The 27,284-nt window shown below is 38.0% G+C and overlaps 2 protein-coding genes across 2 annotated transcripts; one reads left to right on the forward strand and one right to left on the reverse strand.

The window, feature by feature from the left end:
- Positions 1–8,571, forward strand: GNG5 (G protein subunit gamma 5). Its single transcript, XM_040232444.1, has 3 exons — positions 1–275; positions 4,364–4,508; positions 8,103–8,571. Exons 1-2 carry the CDS (start codon positions 195–197, stop codon positions 4,487–4,489), a joined length of 207 nt encoding a protein of 68 aa, XP_040088378.1. The 5' UTR covers positions 1–194; the 3' UTR covers positions 4,490–4,508; positions 8,103–8,571.
- Positions 7,942–26,354, reverse strand: RPF1 (ribosome production factor 1 homolog). The gene is made up of 9 exons (XM_040232443.1): positions 26,086–26,354; positions 24,623–24,679; positions 22,475–22,555; positions 14,919–15,014; positions 14,219–14,372; positions 10,680–10,762; positions 10,067–10,248; positions 9,764–9,890; positions 7,942–9,290 (listed from the first exon to the last, which is right to left on the reverse strand). Exons 1-9 carry the CDS (start codon positions 26,311–26,313, stop codon positions 9,249–9,251), a joined length of 1,050 nt encoding a protein of 349 aa, XP_040088377.1. The 5' UTR covers positions 26,314–26,354; the 3' UTR covers positions 7,942–9,248.
- Positions 26,355–27,284: the final 930 nt, after the last annotated feature.

Consider the following 27,284-nt stretch of genomic DNA (forward strand, 5'->3'; position numbering starts at 1 on the left):
CCGTTTTGGGTGTGGAGCCAAAACGGCGGGCGAAGGAGAGCGCGCATGCGCGTTGAGGGTGGAGCCGCTGGGTAAAGGACCGGAAACTTAAGAGACAAAGTTCCGAGCCTCACCCCCAGCCCCGCCGACTGGCCCAGCAGACCCGCCGCAGAGCTGCCGACGGCCCGTGGATCTGCCATCCTTTCGAGTGCGCCATGTCTGGTTCATCCAGCGTCGCGGCTATGAAAAAAGTGGTTCAGCAGCTCCGGCTGGAGGCCGGGCTCAATCGGGTGAAGGTGAGCGGGGGCGGGTGGCCGAGGGGGAGGGGAAGGCGGGGAGGTGGCGGGTGGGATACTGCCGGCGAGCTGACGCGGCGCCCGCGACTCGCCCCTGGGGAGGACGCCGGCTCGGCGGCCGCGATCTCGGCCAGCTTTAGAGAAGTAGCGGCACGGGTCGGCGCTGTGGTTTGGGGGGCCGCTTAGTGCACCCTTACGCCCCAAGACGGTCTAAGGCGGGCTGGCCCCGGGTTAAACAGCCGCTTTCCGCATTCCGGCCCTCGCCCCTGTCTCTCCCTCCCTCGGCATTGACTCCGCGGCTGGGCTCCCCAAGAGCTGCGCCTCCGCCCGCGCCCTTCCCGGCCCTCCCGACCGTTTCCCCCGTTTTTTGTCACCGGACGGAGTTTTATCCGCCTTTTGATTCAGAACAGAAGTATTTTTTCATGTCAGAACTTTCACAAATCCACTCCCTTTAGTAGTCGAGTCATACTTCCAGCTCCACTTATTCACCGAACACACACTTGAAAACGAATTCTTACATAACTTTAATTGTAGGTTAAAGAAGCCTGTTTTGGAAACGTTTACTGTGTCTCAGATTACCAGTGGTGCCCTGCGTAACCTCGGACAAAGCGTGCATTTCATATCTGTTTTGCACTTTCCTGTGATCTGACCTTGGGCATATCTCCTGGTCTGCATACCCGAAAAAGTAATTAGGGTGGACCAGTGTTATTTATTTTGGCGTCTGGTTAGTAGCATTGACCTTGTCCTGGGGTATTTACTTTGGGGAAAAAGTCGTGTGTGTGTGTGTTGATATGACAAGCTAACGTTAAGTGCTATTCAAGTTTCTTGATTTTTTTAAATCCTGCGTGGACTGGCTTCTTTCTGGTGCACTCGGTTTACATGTGAAACACTGTAATTAGAAAAGAAACAGGGAAGAATATAAACCATGCACTCTTGAAAGAAACAGCCAGTTTCCAAGATGATTTGATTCTTTACTCATCACACTAGTTTTTACTTCCCCTTGAAGTGTTTTGTGTTTTTAAGAGTCTCTCCCTTTACCTATTTCCTTATGTAGAAATGCCAGGAACCTAGTTTACCCAGTTGTGGTCATCTCTGGAGGGAAGGGAAATTCCCATCAGTCTTGGGATGGGATTCCCCTCCTTTCCTGTCCTTAAAGTGCTATAAACTCCGTTGCTGTGTTGAATCCATTTCTCTAATTTCCAGATTCTTACCTCATCCAGTGATTAATGGTTAGCCTTGCCTGGATTTAACTCTGAAATCATTGTTATTATTTAGGTGTGCCTTCATCTTAGGTTGGAGTGGCCCAGGAAAGAAAAAAATGGGAAGGGGGCAGGGGGCCAAAAAAAAGGCTGATTGAAAGCAGAAGTGTTAAGTAGGGGTATTTAGTTCCAGTCTTAAAAGAAAATGAGTGTACTCTGAGGTGAAAGTGAAGTCGCTCAGTCGTGTCCGACTCTTTGCGACCCCGTGGACTGTAGCCCACCAGGCTCCTCTGTCCATGGGATTCTCCAGGCAAGAATACTGGAGGGGGTTGCCATTTCCTTCTCCAGGGGATCTCTTTACCTTAAAAACCCTAGTCCCTGCAATAACTCTCCAGCGACGTGCCTTCCTCCAGTACTAAAGGTTTTGGTTGGAATCATTAAAGCCATCACCAGGGTTTGGTTATAGAAATCTCAAGTCTAAATGCCAGGGCTGTGTGTAGCAAGGAGGAAAGCACCTCACCTTGGGGGAATTTAAATGAGCTTTTCTTTGGACATGTTGCAAAATGTGGTGAGTTAGATTTCATTTTGTGTTTCTGTTTTACCCATGACTTTTATAGATGCTTTTGTAGTGACATTTTACTTTTGAATTAGCACGAGTTTATTTTTTAAAAGCCTTTGTTTGAGTAGTTGATAGAAATTATCACAAATGCTTGACAAACTTCCCCAGTGTTGGTGACCATACACTTTGTTTCCAACCCAGGGCACTTTTGAGAGTGAAAGAGGGCACTGACAATTATGCCAGGATTATAGGGTTTCAACCTCTCTGATGGTTATTATTATAGTGTCTTAGGGGCTAGCAGCTTGTTTTGAGTTTTAAGCCTTTGTCTCCACTCTCCCCATTGATTGGAATTCTCATTGGTTATTTTCTCACTGATGGTTCCTTGGCTGGATCTCTTGTCACTGAGCTCTCAATTTAAATGTCACCTCCTTGAAAACACTTAGCCACAGGTCCATCTTGTCTCTTTTCATCTGAACTGTTAGCTCTCTAACAGGGACCTGGTTGTTCTTACATATTCTCAGGGTCTAGAATTATATTTGGCACATACAAGTGATGAGAAGTTTGTGAAGGGGAGTTTAAGTTGGGAGTCTGCCTACATTTTTTTGCAGAAAATTAACAGATTCTTTCTCATGTTTATGCTCAATCATGTCCTAAGCATAAAGTCACAACTCTTTGTGACCGTATGGACTATAGCCCACAAGGCTCCTCTGTCCATGGGATTTTCCCAGCAAGAATACTGAATGGGTTGCCATGCCCTTCTCCAAGGGATCTTTCCAGACTCAGGGATCAAACCCACATCTCTTACATTATCTCCTGCATTGACATGTGGGTTCTTCACTGCTGAGCCACAGGAGAAGCGCAGTAGATTCTTTACTGCTGGTTAATGTGAATGAATGAAACCATGTTATAAGATAGTGAAACATGATACCACTCTTCCCCAACTGCAGCTACACCTTTGAGGGGGAGCAGGGTGCCCATTTCTTGTAGTACTTGGAACCCAAAACTACTTACACAGTTGCTAATAAATTCATGAAACTCTTTATCCTGGGCTGGTGTATAAACCAAACAGATAAGTAGATTCCAAGAAGAGTTTAGATTCATCTCACGGTGATGGATCCGTTTATCAGAAGCTGTCATCTGCAGAAATTCTTTGTATAGAGAGCACTTGTGATGCCCTTAGCTCCCTTTCAGTAGCTAAATATTACCAGCCAGATTAGGCACCTGTTCTTATCCTTCTTGTGGATAGCTAAAACAGAATACAATAAATGATTGCCTTCCCCATCTTCCTAAACCACAATTCAAGGGTTAGGATACTATATTTGAGGCATGCTTTAGTCATTCATATTATATATCTGAACTATTCAGTTTATTGTTTTGGTGTCCTGCACCACGCCTTAACAGAATATATACAAATAGATGTTGAAGTTGGTATAAAGTTGTTTTAACTGTGAAACCACAGAAGTTCTGTAAGTCCTGTTTGAATGGCTTTATATATATATATGAAAATTATTAAGTCACATTTAAGGCAAACAGTTTCTTAAAGGCAGGCTGCTCAGTAAAGTTCTTAAACTGAAGTTTGCTAATAATCAGCCTTTGAGTCACATGTCACTGAGCAGAAACTCATTGTCCAATTTTGTAACATAGAACAGCTGATGGTATGTAATACCAAGATACTCACAGCATTTTCTCAGTATACTGCTTTCAAGACAGAGTGATAGTTTACTACCATTTTAATTTATCTTTACCCTATAATATCCTGTGTACTGCTTTTAATAAAAAAAAATTTGAGTACCTTCATGGTTACACTAGAACATCCTGTTTATTAGTAAACTAGCAAGATGTGCTATGCTTTGCAGATAAAACAGAGTTGTACTGTTTGTGCTTGTTTTATTTACATGGAGTATTTTGACTGTATATGACTGTATATCAAACATATGTATATGTTGACAGTATATGACTTGATGAGCTTCCTGGTGGCTCAGTGGCAAAGAATCCACCTGCCAAGCAGGAGATGCAGGTTTGATCCCTGGGTCGGGAAGATCCCTTGGAGAAGGAAATGGCAACCCAGTCCAATATTCTTGCCTGGACATGGACAGAGGAGCCTGGTGGGCTACAGTTTACAGTTGATGGGGTTGCAAAAGTCAGACATGATTTAGTCAGACACAATTTAGCCACCAAACAACAACAGTATGACTGTTGACCTTCAGTTAGTGTATATATTTTTTGAGTTGTGTTTATTGGCACATATTTTTATTAAAGATTTGAGAAAACTTTCATTAAAACACTGTCATCACCTCCCGTCCCCTTCCCCCACTGCTTGTTATATACAGGTTTCCCAGGCAGCTGCAGATTTGAAACAGTTCTGTCTGCAGAATGCTCAACATGACCCTCTGCTGACTGGAGTATCTTCAAGTACAAATCCCTTCAGGCCCCAGAAAGTCTGTTCCTTTTTGTAGTAAGACAAATCTTGACAAGGTAAGTTTTCCTTAAATTAAAACAACAAAATTAGTAGGGATAACTAGTCAGATTTCTTTCTTTGTAGCACTTTATAAGTTGAGCAAGGTCTTACCATACTTTTGCTTTGCACTTGGATTTTCAAGTCTTTTTTGTTTTGTAAAGATTGATGAAATTTGCTGAGTTAGTAATCACGAAGACTAGTTGTTTCTGTCAGAGGGTTAAGTAGAGGATTTAATAACCATAAGAGGATATAGGAGTTACTAGAAAATTTCATTATTGTGACAAGCCATGTTACCCTTTATAGTATTGCCTATTGGTGTACTTTGGTGCCCCCAATACTAATTTTTTTGTACCTAGAAAATATTTAGACATTTAAAGAAATCTGCTGTGTTCATGGTGGTGACTTTTAAAATACTGTCAATGAATTTGGATTATGATCTACTAGAATAGCAGATGGAGAAGGCAATGGCACCCCACTCTAGTACTCTTGCCTGGAAAATCTCACGGATGGAGGAACCTGGTAGGCTGTAGTCCATGGGGTTGCTGAGAGTTGGACATGACTCAGTGACTTCAATTTCATGCATTGGAGAAGGAAATGGCAACCCACTCCAGTGTTCTTGCCTAGAGAATCCCAGGGATGGCGGAGCGTGGTGGGCTGCTGTTTATGGGGTCGCACAGAATCAGACACAACTGAAGCGACTTAGCAGCAGCAGCAGAGAAGCATAGAAAAGAAGTAGTGAGTGCAAACGGAGGAGATAGCTGCATAAGCTTACATAGTGCAGGCATTTGGAGTTGGAGACCAAAAGTTTTAACTTTATTCTCTTTAGGTAAAGATTACAAGAGAGGGAAATGAAGTATATAAGTTTATGGTGGGAGACAGTGGGTTGGTTTTCAGAGGATTAAGAAAATAAAATTTGGGTGGGTTTAAAGCATACTTCTATATGTTAACCTGTACCTTGCAGAACAGATGTCAGTGTGTACAAAAATGTATGTTAATCCACAAGAGAGGTGGCAAGACAACATGATGTGTGGATAACTGAAAATGTAACCTGGCCAGACAGCATGATGTGTGGATAATTGAAAATGGAATCTAACGGTACTGCCTTCATGAAGTCATGGGACTTTAGTCAGAGCATTTACTTGTTATAAAGACAACTCTGTATATGTTACACACCCTCTGCAAATATTCTGACTCTTCACAGTGCAGGAAGCTGCTTCCTAAAATACATGTTGCATAGTTGTGCCCTCCCTAATTAAATTTAGTAGACTTGGGAGTATCCAGGAAGTCTGTATAAGTAAAAGCATGTCTCTAGTAAATACCACGATTGGTTGAATTGGTTAAGGTTCCAAACCCAGAGGGGAAGAAACCACCTTTGAGTTTAAGGAAGTAATTCTTTTCAACATTCAAGCACCTTCATATTTAATAATTAAAAAGCTTTTTGCTTCTGGCAATTTGAGAAATTCCAAAATTGTTATGGTTCCTGTTGTATTTTCTTTATAAGTTTATTTTCATTTAAAATACTGGTAAGTGTGGCTTAAATGGCTGTTCATAGTTTCATTTCATAGAATACAGATCAGTGCCTAATTAACTTGGCTCTGGTTGCGATAAGAATCCAGATTTCAGAGTAAATAATGGCTATTAATCCTGGCAGTATAGTAAAACCTGCAGGTTTATGAATATTATGATTTGAAGCACTTTTGGCTAGGAAAAGTATTTGGATGTAAAAGCATTTCTTCTCAAACATGAATGTAGCTACAAATCACTGTGTTAAAATAGAGATTCTAAAACAATAGGTCTGGGATATTATACTGATGTTGGCTGTCCTTGGCACACTGAGTGGCATCGATGCAAAACATCTATATTTAAATCTGTATTTGTCTTCACACTCATAACTTTTAAAAATATATGTGTAATTTAAAGCATAGATATTTTAGCAATAAATAGTCCAGAGTATTAAAATAGAATTTACCATGATTTGCACACCTAGAAATAACCACTGTTAACAGATGTTTCCTTTAAAGACAAAAAAAATACAAATTACTGAAAAGTGATTATAGTATGCAGTTTTGTTTTTTTGAAGTTGAATTTTCTTATTTCATTTAATAGTCTGTAAATTCCCTGGTGGTCTGGTGCTTAGGCTTTGGTGCTCTCATTTAGTAGTTTTTGTAAATGAGATTTTTCTGTGGTTATACTATAACTTAAATTATACTTCATCAAATATTGAGGTTTCCAAATTTGAGGCTACACTGAGGTGAACATCTTGGTACCTATAAGTATACTCTACCCATTTCTTTAAAATAAACTTCTGGAAGTAAAGTTATTCTGTAAGGAATGACATTTAAAATTTAATAACCTTGATAATATTGCCAAATTTTGCTGTTCCACCTGGAGTTTAAAGAGTACTTTTGGCTGAGCCCCTGCCAAACAGATCACAGATTGTTTGCTATTTCCTGCCTATCTCAGTTTTGTAATTTGCAAAACTTGAGGCTGAACATTTTCACCACTGATTCTGTTTATGCTTCTTGTAAAACTTTTTGTAATGAAGTAACAGAAAATTTTGTATCAGTATAAAAAACCAATTACTATCCTGAATTAAATGGTTTACCTTGTTAGTTCTGAGCTGTGCAGCTTATGGGATCTTAGTTCCCCAGCCAGGGAGTGAACCTGGTCCCTTGGTAGTGAAAGACCAGAGTCCTAACTATTGGACCACAAGGAAATTCCCAACCTTGTTAATTTTTATAAAGAAATAAAAGATACTTTTTCTACCTTTCCATATAAATAACTTACTCTGGCGTTGTTATGCCCATGTATTTATTGTTTTATAGTTCTAAAACCCAGCTGTTATTTTTTAAGGAATAACTATTAGTGCATTGTTTTTGAGATTTGTGTTAATCCATAGATTGTTTAGTCATTTAAATTGTTGTATTCCATCATGTTTATAAACCTTAGTTTATTTATTCATTGTCCTATTGAGTTGCATTTAGGCTATGTGCAGTTCTTTGCTATTAAAACACTGCTGCTGCTAAGTTGCTTCAGTCGTGTCCGACTGTGTGACCCCATAGACAGCAGCCCACCAGGCTTCTCTGTCCCTGGGATTTCTCCAGGCAAGAATACTGGAATGGGTTGCCATTTCCTTTTCCTACTATAGTCAGTATCTGTGTGTATATTTTTGTGTATAGATTTATGTGGGTAAATAGAAGTGATTGCATCTTGCTCTTTTCAGTTGTTGCTCATTTTCTAGAGGTGTTCAGATATCTCCCATCGTAAGAGATTTTTATATTAACCTTTTTAAAAATTAAAATCCCCAGAGTGTGTGTATTTTTTTTTATGTATTGGCAAGTTACTATTTAGGTCCTTTGATTCAGGCATGTTCTATCTGGTTTCTCATTTCCTATCCACCACCACCCCTACCCCCCTACCCCCCAAAAAACCAACTGGGATGTCTTAAAAAAAAAAAAAACAGGCTTAGTTTAATTGAAAGCACTTTATAAGTTGACATTCAAATAAATACCCTGAAAGTGATGTACTGTAAGATGTACTGCTACTCATAAAAAAAGCTATTGTTCTTATGATACTTACCCTAATTCACTTTTTCTCTTTTTCCATTTCAGGTTTTCCAAACCACGTTTCATAAACCAGTGAATATTCAAAGGAAAGCTAAATTTGAAGCCTGTACAAAAGCCTCTCAGTAACGTGCCATACTATACAAACTTCTACTTTTGTCAGTCCTTAATGTCTACCTCTCTGAATATTCATAATTTTCTGTTTCACAAGGGTAATTATTTTATATACACTGATGGCAATATTCAATAAAATACTTAGTATAAAAATTTTATGTATTAATTTGTTTTGAACACTTAAAAAATGAAAATTTCCCCATCATACTTTTAAGTGGTTAAATTTTTAGTGTTCTAACAACTCATCTCATAACTTTATGCCATGTATTTATAAGATTACTAGAAAATTAAAGACTGCAAAGTTATTTTTTTAAGGTCAGGAGAAGGCTGCTAATAATACTAGTTTCTATTCATGAGTTACTTACATGGTTAACTTTTTAATAAACTCCTTTGTTGGGTGTTACTTCATATTATTTACTTCATATTAGGTGGCTCTCCTAATAAGGATAGTAAAGACTAGACATAATTCCATTTTAAGATGTGAGAAAAATTTCAGAGCCTGAGTTAATTCCTGAATGGAGCCCTACAGTACAATGTAATGAGGTAAAGAAGTACCAAGGAAAAAAGGAACCAAAAAAGTAAGCATCAATAATTTGTAACTTTTGTTCTAAGTCCTTAGGAAACCATCTTGCTTTAAAACTTTTTATCCTTGAAAGGCTTAAAGAAATGTTAAAACATCTTAGAAACCTGGTCCAAAATATGTGTTTTCAGGAAACAGAATTGAAACTATGAATACTAGTCTGATAGAAAACCAGTAGGTTACACATTATCTACCAAGCATTGTATTTCTCAGCAGCCCACATGTCCCATGAAAGTACAAATGGGAATGTTAGTTTGAATCTTGATTCCAGTTTATTCAGTTACCTAAAAACAAGAGAATTAGATTTTAGGAAACTTAAAAACTCTTAACAAAATGACCTTTTTATTTGCTACATAAATAGTGGTAATTCATGGCACTTGATACTTTGTTCAGATATGAAAGAAGGTTTATGAAATCAGTAACTGCCATTTTGAAAAGTCTTGTTTCATAAACTCCAGACAGGCGTGTTCAGCACAGTTTAATACTATCCTCTCAGTCCTTTATAAATGGAATTTTCTTCTACTTGTATCCATTTCCCGGGGCTGAGGGGGGGAAAAAAAAAAGTTAACAGTCTGTAGGTAATAGTGCAAAACAGTCTTGGTTTATCTCTGAGACCGAATTTAAGTCTTCGTGTGTGTGTGTGTGTAAAATTTTAAAGTCAGGCCTATGTAAGCATGCAGCAGAATCATCATAACAGGTTTATAAACAGACTGCTGGCCCACTCCCTAAGCTAGTGATTGAGCAGGTCTGTGGCCCAACAGTTTGCCTTTGTAACAAGTTCTTACGTGATGCTACTGGTCCACCTTTCAAACCACTGATCTTCAGGGATGTTTCAGGTGAACCAAGGTTAATCTCTAGACCAGAATGCTGTATCAGAGATTAGTTTTAACTCATGGGAATAAATGCACAAGCATAATTTAAGGTATAAATACTCAAAACTTAAAGTGCATGGTTTTATTCTCATTCCATCCTTTTTAAAATTGCCTAAATGGCTTTTCATAGAGTAAGCACATACCTTATGGACCCATTCATATTCTCCATATTTAGAATCAAAGGTTCCTTTCTGAAGAGATCTTAATTTTAAGGTAAAACGTGGTCCAAGTTCCTGAATTCCCACTTTCTTTTCGCTCTTGAATATGTATCTTAAAGAAAAAAAGAGTTAAGGAAATCAGTCTGAATGAACCCAAGTATTCTTTAATATGTCAGTTTTAATTTCTCATCTACAGTACTTGTCAGAATACATTGCGAAACAGGTTTATGTAGAAGATGTGTTTCATAATTGAAGTCAAAGTCCAAGGAGTTAAAGTGCTTTCCTTACCTATGAAATCTGAAGAAGATATAATCCCGTTGATTGTGGAATGTGGCAACCTGCCTTCCAATAAACTGAGGATTATGGGGAAAGAGAGATGCAAACATACGTCCAATAGAGTGACCCAGTCGTGTTGTAAAATTGTTCAAAATTATTTCTGGTATGTGTTCTGTTGGGTCTTTGCCTCTTCTCTAGAGAAATGATGAAAAATCACAACAGTGGCAAAAGTACATCTCATTGCAGTTTCAAGTTTTAGAATTTACATGACATTGAAACATTTTAGTTACCTTAATGACAAATTACTATAGATAACGCCTCTGATCTGGGAAGATCCTGCATGCCGTGGAGTGGCTAAGCCCACGTGCAGTTACAGCCTGTGCTGTAGAGCCCTTGAGTCGCAACTACTGAAGCCTGTGTACCTAGAGCACATGCTCCACAAGGAGACAAGCCACTGCAAGAAGCTGGTGCTCCGCAACTAGAGAGAAGCCCCCACTCACCGCACAGCATCACAAAACCAACCAGCCCTGCCCCCAAATTAAATCAACGAATCTACAGGTTATAGCATTTACTAATCAGATACTGTGAGGAGACCAGTGCCAGTCAAGGAATGCATAAAACTCACCTTTATTTCTTTACGCAGACGAACACTGCTCATTTTAAAGTGAGCAGTTGGGCCGCTGGGCAGGTGACTCAGAATTAATCCATCTGTTCACAAAGCTAAGGACACACTGAACTCTGTAATCTAAACCTTAAGTTGTTTAAATAACTAGTCCTTTGTATGCCCAAAGGCTCCTAAAATCTGTAGGTAATTCACCTATTAGGTGAATAGGTGGGTGCATGTATTCCTTTGACTTGATTTTCACACCGTACCCAAAACTCAAAAGACATAAATCAACCCGAATCTTTCACAAAGATTATGTTAAGCACTGAAGTAAGCGAAAAGACCTAAAATCCACTATAATACAGGAATAAGGATAAGATTCTAGCATAACTGTAGCACCACAAATGGAATATAGTCTGTATATACATTTCATACATTGTAAGGCCAGGATATGCAGTTTTCAGTATCCCGTAAGACCAGCTACATCTGGAAATCAAGGTTATTAGTGTTCTTAAGAGACAAGGTCTTATTTCTTGGGATTACTGTACTACAGTTTAAAATCAACCAATTAATTACCCCTTACAGACCCTACAAACAGAATTAGGCTATAAACTAAATTATAAATGAAATATAAGACAACTACCTATAAGACAATCAAGGCTAGCTGACCAAGGGCTTTAAAAGTTTGGAATGCAGCTCAAGCCTTTGTAGCACAACTTGATTCTTTCAAATACTTAACCTTAAAAGGAGGTCAGAACTAGACTTATCTGCACACGATATAAGTTTCATAAAACAGATGTTGCCATCTTTAAAAGACATCAACATTCTCCCATTCATCTATTAAATTAGAAAATATGGTGGTTATCATCTTCAACTTCCTCTTCTCCCACCACCAGATCCTGTTTATTGCTTTTACCTTCATAAATTCCTCACTTCAATAGCTGCCTCTTACCCCAGGTGTTATTGTCTTATTTGAGGTCCTTGAGATTTTTCCACCCAGATTAGGGACAGTATCCTGCTTGGTCTGACTTCTCTTTCACCACTTCAAGTACATCTGTCTCCTAATATAGACTAATTAAGTTGGATTTAGGCCTTGGTTTTGTAAGTAATAAGCTATGGGACTCAGCCGTGCCATTGTAGTTTCTCATAGCTTCTTATGTGCTAAGTGGATACCTTGATAGTTTTGCCAGCTATAGGTAGTTTGAAACTACTCTCACCACAGACTCATCTATAGATTAAAAACATCAGCATAGCACTCATACTGTGGCTCCGCACTACCCTTTTATTAATAACCTCCTATCTCTACATCTTGTTTTATAACTGGTAGACACAGTCTCTCTAATACACCATAAACAATCCTATCATGTGCTTTTTGCTTATGCTATTTCAAGTATCTACAATATTTTACTCATCCATTAAGGCCTGCTTCAAATGCCATCTCTTTTTACAGTCAAAATTAAGCTCGAAATATTCTCAGCTCTCACTGTTACTATAGCACTTGTCAGTTGAGTTTTAGTTACGCAAATGCCTTTCTTCCCAATTAATCCATTAACTCTAAAATCTACTTCTGACAGATACTATGCCTACTACACAGCAGATTATCAGTAAATGTTTGAATTCTTCCCTTCTCTTCAAGGTTTGGCTGTACTCATGAGGTATAGCCATAAGTATTTCTGTATCATTTGTACTACCAAAAAAAAAAAAAAATCAAAATCTTAAGGGGATTAAGAGAAGTAGAAGTCATTTAACCTAAATCAAGGCTTGAATCTTTTCTAGAAATTTCCACTAAATTGTGGTTTGTGTCAAAGTATAAAATCCAAATGTATCAATTCCTAAGTACCTGCACTGTACAAAAGGTGTTACTTATGTTATTCCTAATCTCTAATACAAACCATGCCACATAGGACTCATCCCGATTTTTAGTAATGATTTTAGCAACGAAGAGTTTGAGAAGGGTCAGGTAGATTCATTCAAGTACTACATGGCATATCTAAACTGAGGTGGGATTACACCTGAGTCCTAGACCTTAGCTGTTAATTTGCATTCAGAAATATATAGAGGCATTTTGTTACCACTGATGTGAAAGTTACTTTGTTATGACCGACTCAAAAGGCCAAGAATGTAAAACACCCTATATAAGCTGCTCTCTACGTCAAATTTCCATTTAGAAATAAGAGGAAAAAAGTGAAAGGAAGTACTGCCCCAAACAGAGGAACAAAGGTCTTGAAACCTCATTTGGGGTGGGGTGGAGGTGGGGATGACATGTTTTAAAAAGGCAGGGATTACTACCTTCAAAGCCGATCTCTTCTGGAATAGATTAAGTACTCAAGACACTTTTTTTCTAAACTCACAATCCAACCAAATTATAAAATGACTAACAATACAAAGCTAGTTTAGTCTTAAAAGTCTCTGAAAAACAACTGGTGCAATGGGATACTTGGAGAAGGAAATGGCTACCCACTCCAGTATTCTTGCCTGAGAAATCCCATGGACAGAGAAACCTGATGGGCTACAGTCCATGGAGTCGCAAAGAGTCGGACAAGACTGATCAAGTGGATGTCTTTAACTTATACTGAAAACAATAAATGCCATAAAAGTTATTTAGATGGAAAAAATAGATGGTAAACCATTATTTTTTCAAAGGCAGTGTTCATTGATTTTTAAAAATATGTTACCCTGGCAGCACGGAAATACTATCTCCATTGTTTATAAATCCTTGGTAATTTTAATAATTTTGATATTCAGTTGGCCACCTTTATACAGTTACTGAGTTCACAGGCAATGAGTAAGTAAAACAACATCAATGACAAAAACAAATCTAGGCATCCTTTATATGATCTCTTATCTCAAAATAGTAAGAAATATCTAGAGTTGAGGTAACACATTCACCTTGGATCTGAGACTCATAGTAAAAGGATAGATTATTCTTGGTATCTGAAATACATAATATGGGCCCAAATACCTACTTCAAAAATGCAACCTTGTGACACCACTTCTGGCAACACAAAATCCAGCCGTATCAAAATAGCTGCAGATCCCCAACTAGGAGAGGACCTTCATGCCTCTATCTTTTCAAATGGTTATGGTTTTGCAATAGCTATTCTTCCTCTGCCTTACATCATTCACCCATATCTACCTAGACAGGGTTTAGGTGTCTTTTTTCTGTCAAGTACTTCTTCCCTAATGTCCCCAGGGCAGATTTTTACCAAAGTTTGTACTGTATACTATATTTCGCTCTGTAATTGTACTATCTACACAATATTTTTGTTTCTTTACATATCTATTTTATCCTACTTGATTATGAATTCCCTGAAGCTGACTTTCTCTTGTTTATCTTTTACTAACAATTAAATAATGTCTTGCTTATAGCATGTGCTTAACAAATGCTTGCAGAGTGAAAAGGAAAAATCAGTTCAGAGTCTTGAATAGAGATACATAATTCTCTGGTTGAAAAAATTATGTTCTAAAAGTTACAGGAAACATTTTCTTATTCTTTTAAATATATCTTAAAAGGGGGTGAAAGGGAGACAAGAAAATGCCTTAAAAAGAACAAAGGATACTTGGTATTTTACGATCTTCATTAATAACAATCAGGTCTGTGAAATCTCTTGAGATGCACTGTGGAATAATTTTTTTCAGAGCCAGTCCTCTTCTGTAATAAACATGCGAATTTGGTATAACTGTAGAGAGCTGTTCACAGAGTCGTACTGTTCTCTATAAAACAAAATAACAAAATCCTCAAAAATGAAAAAGAATAAAAATCTAAGTGGCATATATTTATAAGGAAAAAAGCAATCATTATAGTGTTAATAGAGAGCAAGGCTGGGGAAGAATGAAATCCAAACAGTTTCATCCTCCATCAAAGGCTGATCTACCTAAAGCAGTCATTCTCAACTAGGGACAATTTTGTCATCAAGGGATGTTTGGAAACATCTGGAAACATTTTTGGTGGTCATGACTGATGGTAGTGGTAGAAGTTGGCTGCTATGAGTATCTAGTGAATAGAGGCCAAAATGCTGCTAAACATCCTATAATGAACAGGACAATCTGAACAATAAAAAAATCCAGCCCAAAATAAACAGTGCTGAGGCTGAGAAAGCCTATCATGAAGAATCACATCACCGATACATTTTATTTAGCTTATTTACAGACATTACCTAAGGCAATTACTAAAAATTTAACTCTTCTGAACGAAGTTATTTTAAATAACCTATGTAAGAAAATTAATAATTCAAGAACTATAGTAACTGATATGTTTACCCCATGAGGTCTATCTGACGTAGTGATGAGAATCTTGGGAGAAGTCTGTCTGTTGAAATAAGAAGCAAATTCATCTGTAGCTTCATCATAAGCAACCTGAAAACAGAAAGAGAGATAACTTTACATCAAACACTCTACTGGACCAGCATTTTACAAGCAATTTGAGTAGGATTCTATAATATTGGGTTATCTAGCGACCTCGTGATTTAAAGAGGGCCCAGGAGGGTCAGGTTAATGGCAACATGAAGAGGTTGGATAATTTTCTAGCTGAAGAGTACTAATATGAAACTGGAAAAAAAACTGTCAAAAATAATCTCAAGAAATTGAGATGCATTCATTGAAAAATGGATCCATTTGTGGGCAAGAACATCAAAAATCTTGCCTAGAGCTATTCCATTTCCCATATCAACCTGGGTGGTGAAAACAGTAACTTTATCAACTTCGGGACTAATGGTAAGCGAGAACCAGCAATCCTGGATCCAGAGGTGGTAGACCAGATTCAAGGATGGGCAGGCATGTGGTCTTGGACTTGGACTTGGCTTTGCCAGTCCAAGGTTACAGGCCTAGTTCAGGGTAGGTATGGATCAGCCAAAAATTTAAATGAGAGTTCTGGAAATGAAAAAATCATAGACGAACTGACATAATCTCTCCCCAAATCCTTGACTGACAACTAAGCTACACGAGAGAGACCTGAGAATCCAATGCAGATGAAAGACAAGGGAGACTTGAGAAATGGCTGCAACTTTGAAAGCCTTCCTCAATCCACACACACCTCGGGTGGCAGGGGGAATGTATGTCTTGGGGGCCCAAGGTTTCACGATGCAACCTCTACACAAATCACTAGCTGGCCACTGAGTCACACAAACACAGGGAAAACTCTCTAGGAAGGAAGGTTAAAAATAACATAAACTCAGCAGTAGTGTAATGCTACTGTCAGAGAGATTCCAGTTTAAGTCCAGACAAGTTACTAAAACAATAAAAAAAATCAATAACCTGTAAAAAAAAAATAATAAAAATAATCCAGAATTACTGCAATGTTTTCTAAGTGTCCAATTTTCAATCAAGATATTAGATATACAAAGAAACAGAACAGTATGATGTATAATCAGGAAAAGAGAAGTCAATAAAAACTGACTGAATGGGTCCAGATGGTGAATTTAGTGACAATTTCAAAGCCGTCATAACCAATATATCCAAGAAATTAAGGAAAAATATAGGCTTTGTATTTAGCCTGTAAAAATACTGTAAAGTAGATCTAAGATGCAGAAGAATCAATAATCTTGAAAACAGATTACTAACGATCCAATCTGAAGAGTGGAGAACATAATAGCAAAAAGAGCAAAGCTGCAGAAATTTTTAGGATAATGTTAACCATTTCAACAGTGTGTTAGAAAGGAAATCCCTCAAGGAGAGAAGAGGGCAGAAAAAAAAATATTTCAAGAAATAATGGATTAAAAACTTAACTGACAGGTCCAAACTCAACAAACACTAAGTAGAATTAAAAAAAAGAACAATACCTAAACATGCTAGTGTCAAACTGGTAAAAGCCAAAAAAACCAGAAAACTTTAGTAAAAAACCAGTAAGTCATGACTGGTTTCTCAAAAGAAATAGTGAAGGTCAAAATTCAATGGAACAAGTTCAAAGAAAAAAACAGGTCAACCAAGGATTCTATGTCCCACAAAATTTTTTAAAAAATAATAAACGCTTTTAAAAAGACAAAAACTGAGATAATTAGATCTCAGACCTGCTACAAAACAAAGGCTTAAGAAAATCCTGCAAGCTGAAAAAGAATAATACTAGATGATCCAGAGGCAGGAAAGAAGAGGACTGTAAACAGGTAATGATGAGGGTAAACATAAGGCTTTGTGGGTGTGTTTTGTGTGTAAACTCTTAATTTTTTTTTTTAAACATGAGGATGTTTAAAGTAGTAATTACACTGGGTTTATAACATATCCAGATACATAACAACATGTGCTGACAATTAACAGCATGAGTAAGAGTGGAGGTCACAAAGCTATACTGGTGCAAACTTGCTGTATTTTACCAGAATTTTGTCAGTATTTACTAGAAGTAGATTGTGATAAATCATTCTCCAGAATAGATCTTATGCTAGGACATTTATTCAATTGAAAAGGACTGAAATGAAACAAAATATGTCCCAGACCACAATATAATTGAATTAGAAATCAACAGCAGAAATCAGGGAAATCCTCAAATATTTGGAAATTAAAATACTTCTTGAAAATTGTAAGCCAAAGAAGAAATCACCAGAGAAATCAGAAAATATCTTCAACAAAATGAAAATGAAAACACCACAAACACACCAAAATGTATGGAAGGTAGTTAAAGCGGTGCTTGGGTGAACACCAGAGTTTTATATGCTTATATTAGAAAGAAAAAATAAAATCAATAATCTAAGTTTCCATCTTAGGAATCTAGAAAAAGAAGAGCAACTAAAACCCCAAGTAAGCAAAAAGAAAGAAAAAATAAGGACGGGGCGGGGGGGTGGGGAACTAATGAACTAAAAAAATACAACAAGCAAGAAAAAATCATCTTTCATTAGAGGAGGTACTCAGATGTAAATGATGAAAGGAATGCATCTTAAAACTTGTGGGCTATAGCAAATGTGAATTTTATGACCATCATTTCTCATCATAAAAAGATGAAAATGAATTAATCACATAAACAAAAATAGAATAAACTCAGAGTATAAAAGAAATAATAAAGGTAAGAGGAGATATAAGTGAATTAGAAAACATTTAATAGAGAAATAAATTAGTAACTTGAAAAGAATAACAAAACAGGTATGTCTCTGGTGAAAGCTCAAATAAGATTAGGAATGAAAACAGGGTATTACTTCAGTTTCACTCATGAGCATATTCTAAACAATGCATTTAACAAACCAAAACAATATTTTAAGAAGATAAAACACCTTAACTAAATTCGATTTACCCCATGAATAGAACAGGTTTAACACTAGAAAGTCCATTTCATTTATTAAATTACTGCACTAAAGGAGAAAACTGGATATTCATCTCAATATTTGCAAAAAAGTATATAAATTATCTTAATATTTGCAGGAAAGACATCTAACTTTCTAATTCATTCATTAAAGCAGCAAAAAAAAAATGGAATTTCCATAACTCATAAGGAAAATCTACCATTAATGACACATACATTAATGATGATACACTGGAAGTATTCTTTAAAATTAGTAACATGGCAGAGGATAATACTGCTTTTTAAAATTTATTTGACATTATGGTGCGATTCTAATAAGCACAAAAGAAATTGTTAATGGTTTGAAAGAAACAAACAATATTTGCAGAAATGATTATCTAAACATGAAATGAAAACATTCAGAAAAATTATTAGAAGCAAATTCTGATTAAAAGATCATGATTCAAAAAGCAATCTCATTTTTGTAAATCAGCAAATCAGATAGTTTTCAGAGAGATGTGATTTGTACTATCAAGAAAAAAAATACCCAGATACCCAGGAATAGTTCTAACAAGATTTATGTATATAACTTGTATGAAGAAAACAATGATATTCACTGAAATACATTTTCAGTATTTAAAGGCTCAGTGAAGCAAAATTAGAGATACCAAGGGAACATTTCATGCCAAGATGGGCACAATAAAGAACAGAAATGGTATGGACCTAACAGATGCAAAAGATATTAAGAAGAGGTAGCAAGAATACACAGAAGAACTATACAAAAAAGATTTTCATGACCCAGATAATCACAATGGTGTGATCACTCACCTAGAGGCAGACATCCTGGAATGCATAGTTAAGTAGGCGTTAGGAAGCATCACTACGAACAAAACTACTGGAGGTGATGGAATTCCTGTTGAACTATTTCAAATCCTAAAAGATGATGCTGTGAAAGTGCTGCACCCAATATGTTAGCAAATCTGAAAAACTCAGCAGTGGCCATAGGACTGGAAAACGTCAGTTTTCATTCCAACCCCAAAGAAAGGCAATGCCAAAGAATGCTCAAACTACCACACATTCATCCATCTCAAACTACGATCTCATTTGCTAGCAAAGTGATGCTGAAAATTCTCCAAGCCAGGCTTCAACAGTCTGTGGACCATGAACTTCCAGATGTTCAAGATGGATTTAGAAAACGCAGAGGAACCAGAGATCAAACTGCCGACATCCATTGGATCATGGAAAAAGCAAGAGAGTTCCAGAAAAACATCTACTTTTGCTTTACTGATTACGCCAAAGCCTTTGACTATGTGGATCACAACAAAATGTGGAATATTCTTAAAGAGATGGGAATACCAGACCACCTGACCTGCCTCGTGAGAAATCTGTATGCAGGTTAAGAAGCAACAGTTAGAACTGGACATGCAACAAGACTGGTTCCAAATAGGAAAAGGAGTACGTCAAGGCTGTATATCATCACCCTGCTTATTAACTTCTATGCAGAGTACATCATAAGAAACACTGGGCTGGAAGAAGCATAAGCTGGAACCAAGATTGCCAGGAGAAATATCAATAACCTCAGATATGCAGATGACACCACCCTTATGGCAGAAAGCGAAGAAGAACTAAAGAGCCTCTTGATGAAAGTGAAAGAGGAGAGTGAAAAAGCTGGCTTAAAACTCAACATTCAACTAAGACCATGGCATCTGGTCCCACCACTTCATGGGAAATAGATGGGGAAACAATGGAAACAGTGGCAGACTCTATTTTGGGGGGCTCCAAAATCACTGCAGATGGTGATGGCAGCCATGAAATTAAAAGATGCTTGCTCCTTGGAAGAAAAGCTATGACCATCCTAGATAGCATATTAAAAAGCAGAGACATTATAGTACTGTCAACAAAGGTCCATCTAGTCAAAGCTATGGTTTTTCCAGTAGTCATGTATAGATCTGAGAGTTGGACTATAAAGAAAGCTGAACAATGAAGAATTGATGTTTTTGAACTGTGGTGTTGGAGAAGATTCTTGACAGTCCCTTGGACAGAAAGGAGATTCAACCAGTCCATCCAAAGGAGAAAAGTCCTTAATATTCATTGGAAGGACTGATGCTGAAGCTGAAACTCCAATACTCTGGCCACCTGATGTGAAGAACTGACTCATCTGAAAAGACCCTGATGCTGGGAAAGACTGGAGGAGGGAGGAGAATGGGACAACAGAGGATGAGATGGTTGGATGGCATCACAGACTTAATGGACATGAGTTGAGTAAACTCTGGGAGTTGGTGATGGACAGAGAGGCCTGGCATGCTGCAGTCCATGGGGTCGCAAAGAGTTGGACAAGACTGAGTGACTGAACTGAACTGAAACAAGATATATATACATACATACATATACAGTAAGACTTCCCTGGTGGTTCAGATGGTAAAACATCTGCCTACAACGTGGGAGACGGGGGTTCAATCCCTGGGTTGGGGAAATCCCCTGGAGAAGGAAATGGCAACCCTCTCCAGTGATTCTTGCCAGGAAAATCCCATGGAGGAGCCTGGTAGGCTACAGTCAGTGGGGTCTCAAAGAGTTGGACACAACTGAGCCACTTCACTACCTACCTACCTGCATATATACTATCTATATATATAGTGGATATATATACACACACACATAGGGTTGGCCAAGAAGTTTGTTCTGTAAAACAGTCCATAAGATGGCACAGAAAAACCCGCATGAACTTTTTGGCCAACTCAATGCTACCTAGATTCTGACACTGATCTGATTTAGTATGATTCATACTGTTATATGGAAAATGAAAGATCCAGGAAGATAACACTCTTGAAGGGAGGGATTTGAGGATGGGAATGGCGAGGGGCATGTCTCCCTTACAGCTATCAAAACCTACCATGAAGCTAAATAATGAAGAAACTACAGAACCAATCCAGTGACAAGCTACCAAAAAGAAAAAAAAAGACTCAGCACATATGGACAACTAATGTATCACACAGCACTACAATTTACTATGAGAAAGACTGTACTACTTCAAAAATGGTGCTGGGAAACTGGTTATGTAAGAGGGAGAAAGAGGGAAGAGTGGAAGAAAGAAACTGATTTCCTTTCTCACTCTAATAAGAGAAATCCGTTTCTGATAATTAAGTACATGAATCTGTTGTAAAACCTTGATTCTTTCACTGTACTGTTGCAAACTAAAGGGAAAAGTGAAAGATTATCTTGAAACCAAGAGTTTTATATGGACACACAAAAAATTAGCATTAGATTACCTTAGTTGTCAAAATGTCTAACAAATACTACACAAATCTATAATAAAAATTTATAAAACAAGGACTGCTTTTCAAATGACATTAAAAAACACTGGGAAAATTATTCATTGAATGACAAATAAGTTTATCTAAGCATAAAATCAGGAAGCAACAGTTAGAACTGGACATGGAACAACAGACTGGTTCCAAATAGGAAAAAGAGTATGTCAAGGCTGTATACTGTCACCCTGCTTATTTAACTTATATGCAGAGTACATCATGAGAAACGCTGGACTGGAAGAAGCACAAGCTGGAATCAAGATTGCCGGGAGAAATATCAATAACCTCAGATATGCAGATGACATCACCATTATGGCAGAAAGTGAAGAGGAAGTAAAAAGCCTCTTGATGAAAGTGAAAGAGAAGAGTGAAAAAGCTGGCTTAAAGCTCAACATTCAGAAAATGAAGATCATGGCATCTGGTCCCATCACTTCATGGGAAATAGATGGGGAAACAGTGGAAACAGTGTCAGACTTTATTTTTGGGGGCTCCAAAATCACTGCAGATGGTGACAGCAGCCAAGAAATTAAAAGAGGCTTACACCTTGGAAGAAAAGTTATGACCAACTTAGATAGCATATTTAAAAGCAGAGACATTACTTTGCTGACTAAGGTCCATCTAGTCAAGGCTATGGTTTTTCCAGTAGTCATGTATGGATGTGAGAGTTAGACTGTGAAGAAGGCTGAGCGCTGAAGAATTGATGCGTTTGAACTGTGGTATTGGAGAAGACTCTTGAGAGTCCCTTGGACTGCAAAGAGATCCAACCAGTCCACTGTGAAGGAGATCAGCCCTGGGATTTCTCTGGAAGAAACGATGCTAAAGCTGAAACTCCAGTACTTTTGCCACCTCATGCGAAGAGTAGACTCACTGGAAAAGACTCTGATGCTGGGAGGGATTGGGGGCAGGAGGAGAAGGGGACGACAGAGGACGAGACGGCTGGATGGCATCACTGACTTGATGGAGGTGAGTCTGAGTGAACTCCAGGAGTTGGTGATGGACAGGGAGGCCTGGTGTGCTGCGATTCATGGGGTCGCAGAGTCGGACATGACTGAGCGATTGAACTGAACTGAAGCATAAAATACAATACCTTTTGAGAAAATAAATAATTTATTGCCTTTTTCTACAGCATTGTTGGAAAACTCAATTATGAAATAATCTTCAACAAATAATAAGATAATATGCCAGCATTATAGCTAAATCAATCCATTATTCAATTTCACCAGCTAGTACTTTAAATTAAACACTGGCATAAGAACAGATAATTTATCAAATGTGATTATCCAAATTTATTTAAGACTTCTAACATTTACCTCTTCATCATTAGGATCTACTATGGTTTCATCATATACTCGCTGGTTGTCAATAGTCTTGGGTACAGGCTTTGGTGGAGCCTAAATAAAAGAAAAAAATGTTAAGTCTGGGAAGCATTTCACATTAATAATTTTGCATTATGCTTGGGGAAGAATAACAAAAATCTGCAAATAATGCAAAAACTCAATCTGTTTCTCATTCAACCAACTGCTACATCAGTCCTAGTAACAATATTGAGTAAGAGGCTTTTTAACTCCTTAAGCACACACATGCACTTACTGGAAGAACTGCTGACAGGATAAAATGGCTTAAAACCAGGGAAAAGTAGCAGAAAGAGAAAACGGAATTAATAATTATTCACAAAGATGAAAAATATCAAACATAACAGAAAAATTACAAAGGTACATATTAGGTAGCTTTGTTCAAATACTTTCAGAAAACTATTCAGAAATATCTAACAAAGGCTACAAATCTATATTTTTCTGCTGAACTAGTAATTCTAGTTTAGAGAATTTATGGTAAGGAATGAAAAGGGGAGCAATTTATACAAAGAAATATGTATAATCACTATGGTTAGTGGAAATGAACAGTAAATAGGGCAAATGTCCAACAACAAGATAATGACTATGGCATTGCCAACTTAATGGAATATCGTTAGCATCAGCAATCACATACACTCAGCTTAGATCAAGAAATTGTATAAATGAAATTTTAAGGAGCAAGAACACAAAACCACAACCATACACTGATTAAAACTAATCTAAAATATATGTACACTAACAGAGATGAATATGACCTGACAAACTATTTAGGAATTCTTTATTATTATTTTATGAAATGAATATTAAGTTTTAAGTAATTTTTTTAAAGAGGCAGTTCTAGATCATCTATCAATCCAAAAATAAGAATGGTGATATTTTCAAATGGTGATCAGCATATTAATTTGCTATAACTAACTGATTATTGAGTTAAAAAGAGACTAACACTGCTTGATAGGATTTTGCAGGTGAAAACAGTCTTAATATTGGAATTTCCTGTGATTTAATCTAATACTATTCAAGAGAATTCATGAAAAAGTAGTATTTAGTTTGTATACAGTATAGGTATATAGTCTGTATTTTTCCCTTCCTCAAAAATGCTTATTATTACTTGGTACTCCATCTTAAGTAAGAGACGGGAGGAGGGGGGAGTTGAACATTTTTAAAATTTTGCAAGTGTAAAACTCAACCTGAAGCATTCAGTAGTTCTTTTAAATTTTTTCAATAGAGAGATTTCACTTTTTGTCAATATCACAAAAACAGCTAAATCCCTTCTTGATGCTCTTTTCTTTGCCACAATCCACTCAGGCGTTTCACCTTCCTCCTACTCCCCATTCTCACTCTTCACAGGTTTATTCCCTCTGTGTCAGCCAGCTCTCATTCTCACACATCACAACCCTACAACAGAAGAGGCTCTATTATGCCTTTCTTCAGCCTAGCATAACAAAATGCCTTTCTTCAGCCTAGCATAACAAAATGCCTTTGCTTCAAGTCTGAAGAACTCCAGTTACAGGCCTATGGTGGCGATCTTCTCCATTCCCAGTCAGGGATAATGTGTCTCTGCCTCTCAAACACATGAAGTTAAGTAAAATAAGCAAGCTGGAAGTATATATACCATTTTGAAATTTTGAAAACATGCAAAATACCACTACTACTGTATTTACTGTTTATGCACACAAATATAATAAAGGAAACAAAGAAAGTGTATGGGAATCATAAAAAGCAATTTCATGAGTTACTGTCTTTTTTTTTTGACTCTGCTTTGAGACAAAAGGGGTCTTAGTTCCCCAATCAATCAAGGATCAAACCCTTGCCTCCTGCAGGGGAAGTGTGGAATCTTAACCACTGGACTGCCAGGGAAGTCCCAATGAGTGGTTGTCTTTGGAGGGGAAAGCAATCAGAAAATACCACATAAGACACTTGAACACTATTTACTAATGCATAATTTCTTGAGTAAAGGATAGAAAGGGGTGTGCTGTATTGTTTTTACATCATTTTAAACATTCAAAATATTTCATAATAAATTTTAAAATAAAGTGATTCAATGTAAATATCAGGGAACATTACTTAATACAAGATATAAAGCAGAAGACTAAAAATTTTATTTACCTTATCACCAAGAGCCTCTCTCTCTTTTTTAAGTTTTTTCTTAGCTGCCAACTTTTCCTAAAGGATTTAGAAAAGAAAAGAACAATATTGAGAAACTACTAGTTACATAGCAAACACATAATGAAATTACTAATGCTATGAATATTTAAACTGATCAGTCTTAGAACTGTATTAAAATAAACATCCAGACTTAGATTTTCACACCCAAGTTATTGTAAACCAGATGATCTTGCTCCCTCAAAATAATCTAAATTGACATGTTTGAATATTTAAAATTTCATTAGCTTTATCTTTTACTCTAAAGCCTCAAATAAAGTGAAAGTGCAAAATGTACTAAACAAGTTAACAAGCTTTTGTTATTTTGCATTCCTAACAAGTTGCAAACTAAAGAAAATTTATGGCTATTCTGGTGGCTTCTCTTGAAAAGCGCTAAAAATAATGAGAGTTTTCACACTATTTACAATAAATCCATCACTATTCAAACATTTTATAATCAAAATATGCTTTTATTATTCAGAATCTGCAGGGTGTACTGTAAATCTGTAACTTCTGGGGACTTCTGAACAGGATGCTTGACACACAATATAAAATGAAAATTTTCTTTTCCCTAGCGCCTGTTGATCCTCAATCCACCAGGTCTCCGATTAGAAATTACAGACCCAAGAAATCTAGGACACCCTTCCCCCATACGTGCGCACCAAAATGGGTTTTTGTCCCTTCCAGGTACTCCAATAGCACTTTATCACCTACGACAAATAAGACACTGTGTAGGGCCTTAACAAGTCTAGCAAGAGGCAGCAGGCGAGTAAAAAGAATATTGTGTATGAATTTTCGCGATATGCAATAAGCAACTTGCTTCCAAGCAAGCGTAATTTAACCACAAATGAGCACCGTGACTTTGGGCTTTATCTCTTTCTATGTGTATACCTCCTGGATTGGTATAAGGACAATACGGGAAAGAGTAAATCCAATTTCTAGAAACTTTACAGTCTAACTTCGGTAAGAGCGGCTACAGTAATCAGAGAAGGCTCCTTTTGGATATTTGTACTGCCTGTATTGCAGATTTTAGGCATTAACCAACGTTAGGTTGACGGGGTAAATAGGAGACGAAGATTCTTGCCTTCTAAGTCTGGCGGGGGTGGAGGGGGCAGAGGAGCCGGGTAGGAAAGTAATTTTTAATACTAGGAGAGCAAGACTTCTTGCTTTCTTTCGCAACCAAGTACAACAGAGCTGACAAGGAAAGCAATCCTTGCTGCTCAGACGGAAAGCTGAGCCGAGAGTGTGGTAAAAATGAGGGTGTAGGAACCAGGGCAGGGCTGCTTGGCCCCTACCCCTTCCGGATTAATAAACGCCGCCCGCGACCCGGCAGGGGTGCCCGCGCATGCGCATCATCCAGCCCGCCCCACCCCACTGGCTCTAGAGCGACACCGCGCACGCGCCCTGGCGATTCCGCCGCCTCATACCTTCCGCTGTTGCTGTTTCCACCGCGTGAACATTAAGTGTCGCCGCTGTTTGTTCTTAATTTCCGAAATGCTGAATCCTGGAGGAAAGGCAGCCGTCTTTGGGGGTTGGACCCCGCTTTCCGTCGTCCCATCCTCACCGACTGCAGCCTCCTGAGCTTCTTCAGTAGCGGCTTTGCGTTTCAGGCCTTTCTTTCCGCTGCCGCCGCTCTTGTCTCCGGCCTTCGCCATGGTATTTTTGCTCCTTGTGGTCTGTACGGAAACGGAAGTAGCTGCCTCGTCCCACCCCCGTCCTTAAGCTTTTATTTCCGGGGTCGGGAAAGTCTTAAAGGAAAGTGTATGTTTGCTGAGTTTTATCAGTTTAAGGAGGTGCTGAAATTTAGGCTTGAGAAGAGTATACGGAGCTTGCCCAGGCGTGTGAACTGTGAATTGAGTTGCTGAAATTTAGGCTTGAGAAGAGTGTACGGAGCTTGCCCAGGCGTGTGAACTGTGAATTGAGTTGCTGAAATCCATTATTGACTGTTATCCATGTGAGAGCCCTTCAAACCTAAGTGTTAGTTGCTCAGGCCTGTCGGACTCTTTGCGACTTCATGGACTGTATGTAGCCTGCCCGGCTCCCCTATCCATGGAATTCTCCAGGCAAGAATACCTGAGGGGATTGCTATTTCCTTCTCCAGGGTATCTTCCCCACCCAGGGATAGAACCTAGGTCTCCTGCATTGCAGGTGGAATCTTCTGAGCCACTATGGCCTAAGTACAAAACAATATAGAGTTTACATTCTACTAGAAACTAAAATGATCTCCCAAATAATTACTGTGGTAAGCTATTAAATATGCATGGTGTTGTAAAAATATGACAGGATAAAAGAAGATGAGGGGATAAAGGGATGGGTTACAGCTCTTAAATAGGATTCTGAGAGTGGTCTTAATTATTGAGCAGAGATTTGAAGGGCATATGGGTTTTCCTGGTGGTTCAGGGGTAACGAACCTGGCTGCAATGCAGGAGACCGGGGTTCCATCCCTGAGTCCGGAAGATACTCTGGAGAAGGAAATGGCAACCCACTCCAGTATTCTTGCCCCAGAATTCAAATGGACAGAGGAGCTTGGGGTGTTACAGTCCATGCGATTGGAAAAGAGTGGAACACCACTTAGTGACTGAACAGTAACAACAAATGGACTGCGTACAGTGCAGTTATCTGGGGG

The sequence above is a fragment of the Oryx dammah genome, unplaced genomic scaffold (assembly GCF_014754425.2).
Source record: "Oryx dammah isolate SB20612 unplaced genomic scaffold, SCBI_Odam_1.1 HiC_scaffold_28, whole genome shotgun sequence".
Taxonomy (NCBI): Eukaryota; Metazoa; Chordata; class Mammalia; order Artiodactyla; family Bovidae; genus Oryx; species Oryx dammah.

Bases quoted from the DNA above. Each gene is read 5' to 3' on its own strand.
- GNG5 (XM_040232444.1), top strand. From the start codon at position 195: ATGTCTGGTTCATCCAGCGTCGCGGCTATGAAAAAAGTGGTTCAGCAG. The intron at 276-4,363 runs GTGAGCGGGGGC...TGTTATATACAG, and splicing joins CCGGGCTCAATCGGGTGAAG to GTTTCCCAGGCAGCTGCAGA.
- RPF1 (XM_040232443.1), bottom strand. From the start codon at position 26,313: ATGGCGAAGGCCGGAGACAAGAGCGGCGGCAGCGGAAAGAAAGGCCTG. The intron at 22,556-24,622 runs GTAAATAAAATT...TCTTTTATTTAG, and splicing joins GAGAGGCTCTTGGTGATAAG to GCTCCACCAAAGCCTGTACC. The intron at 9,891-10,066 runs GTAAGGAAAGCA...TTTTTCTTTAAG, and splicing joins ATCTTCTTCAGATTTCATAG to ATACATATTCAAGAGCGAAA.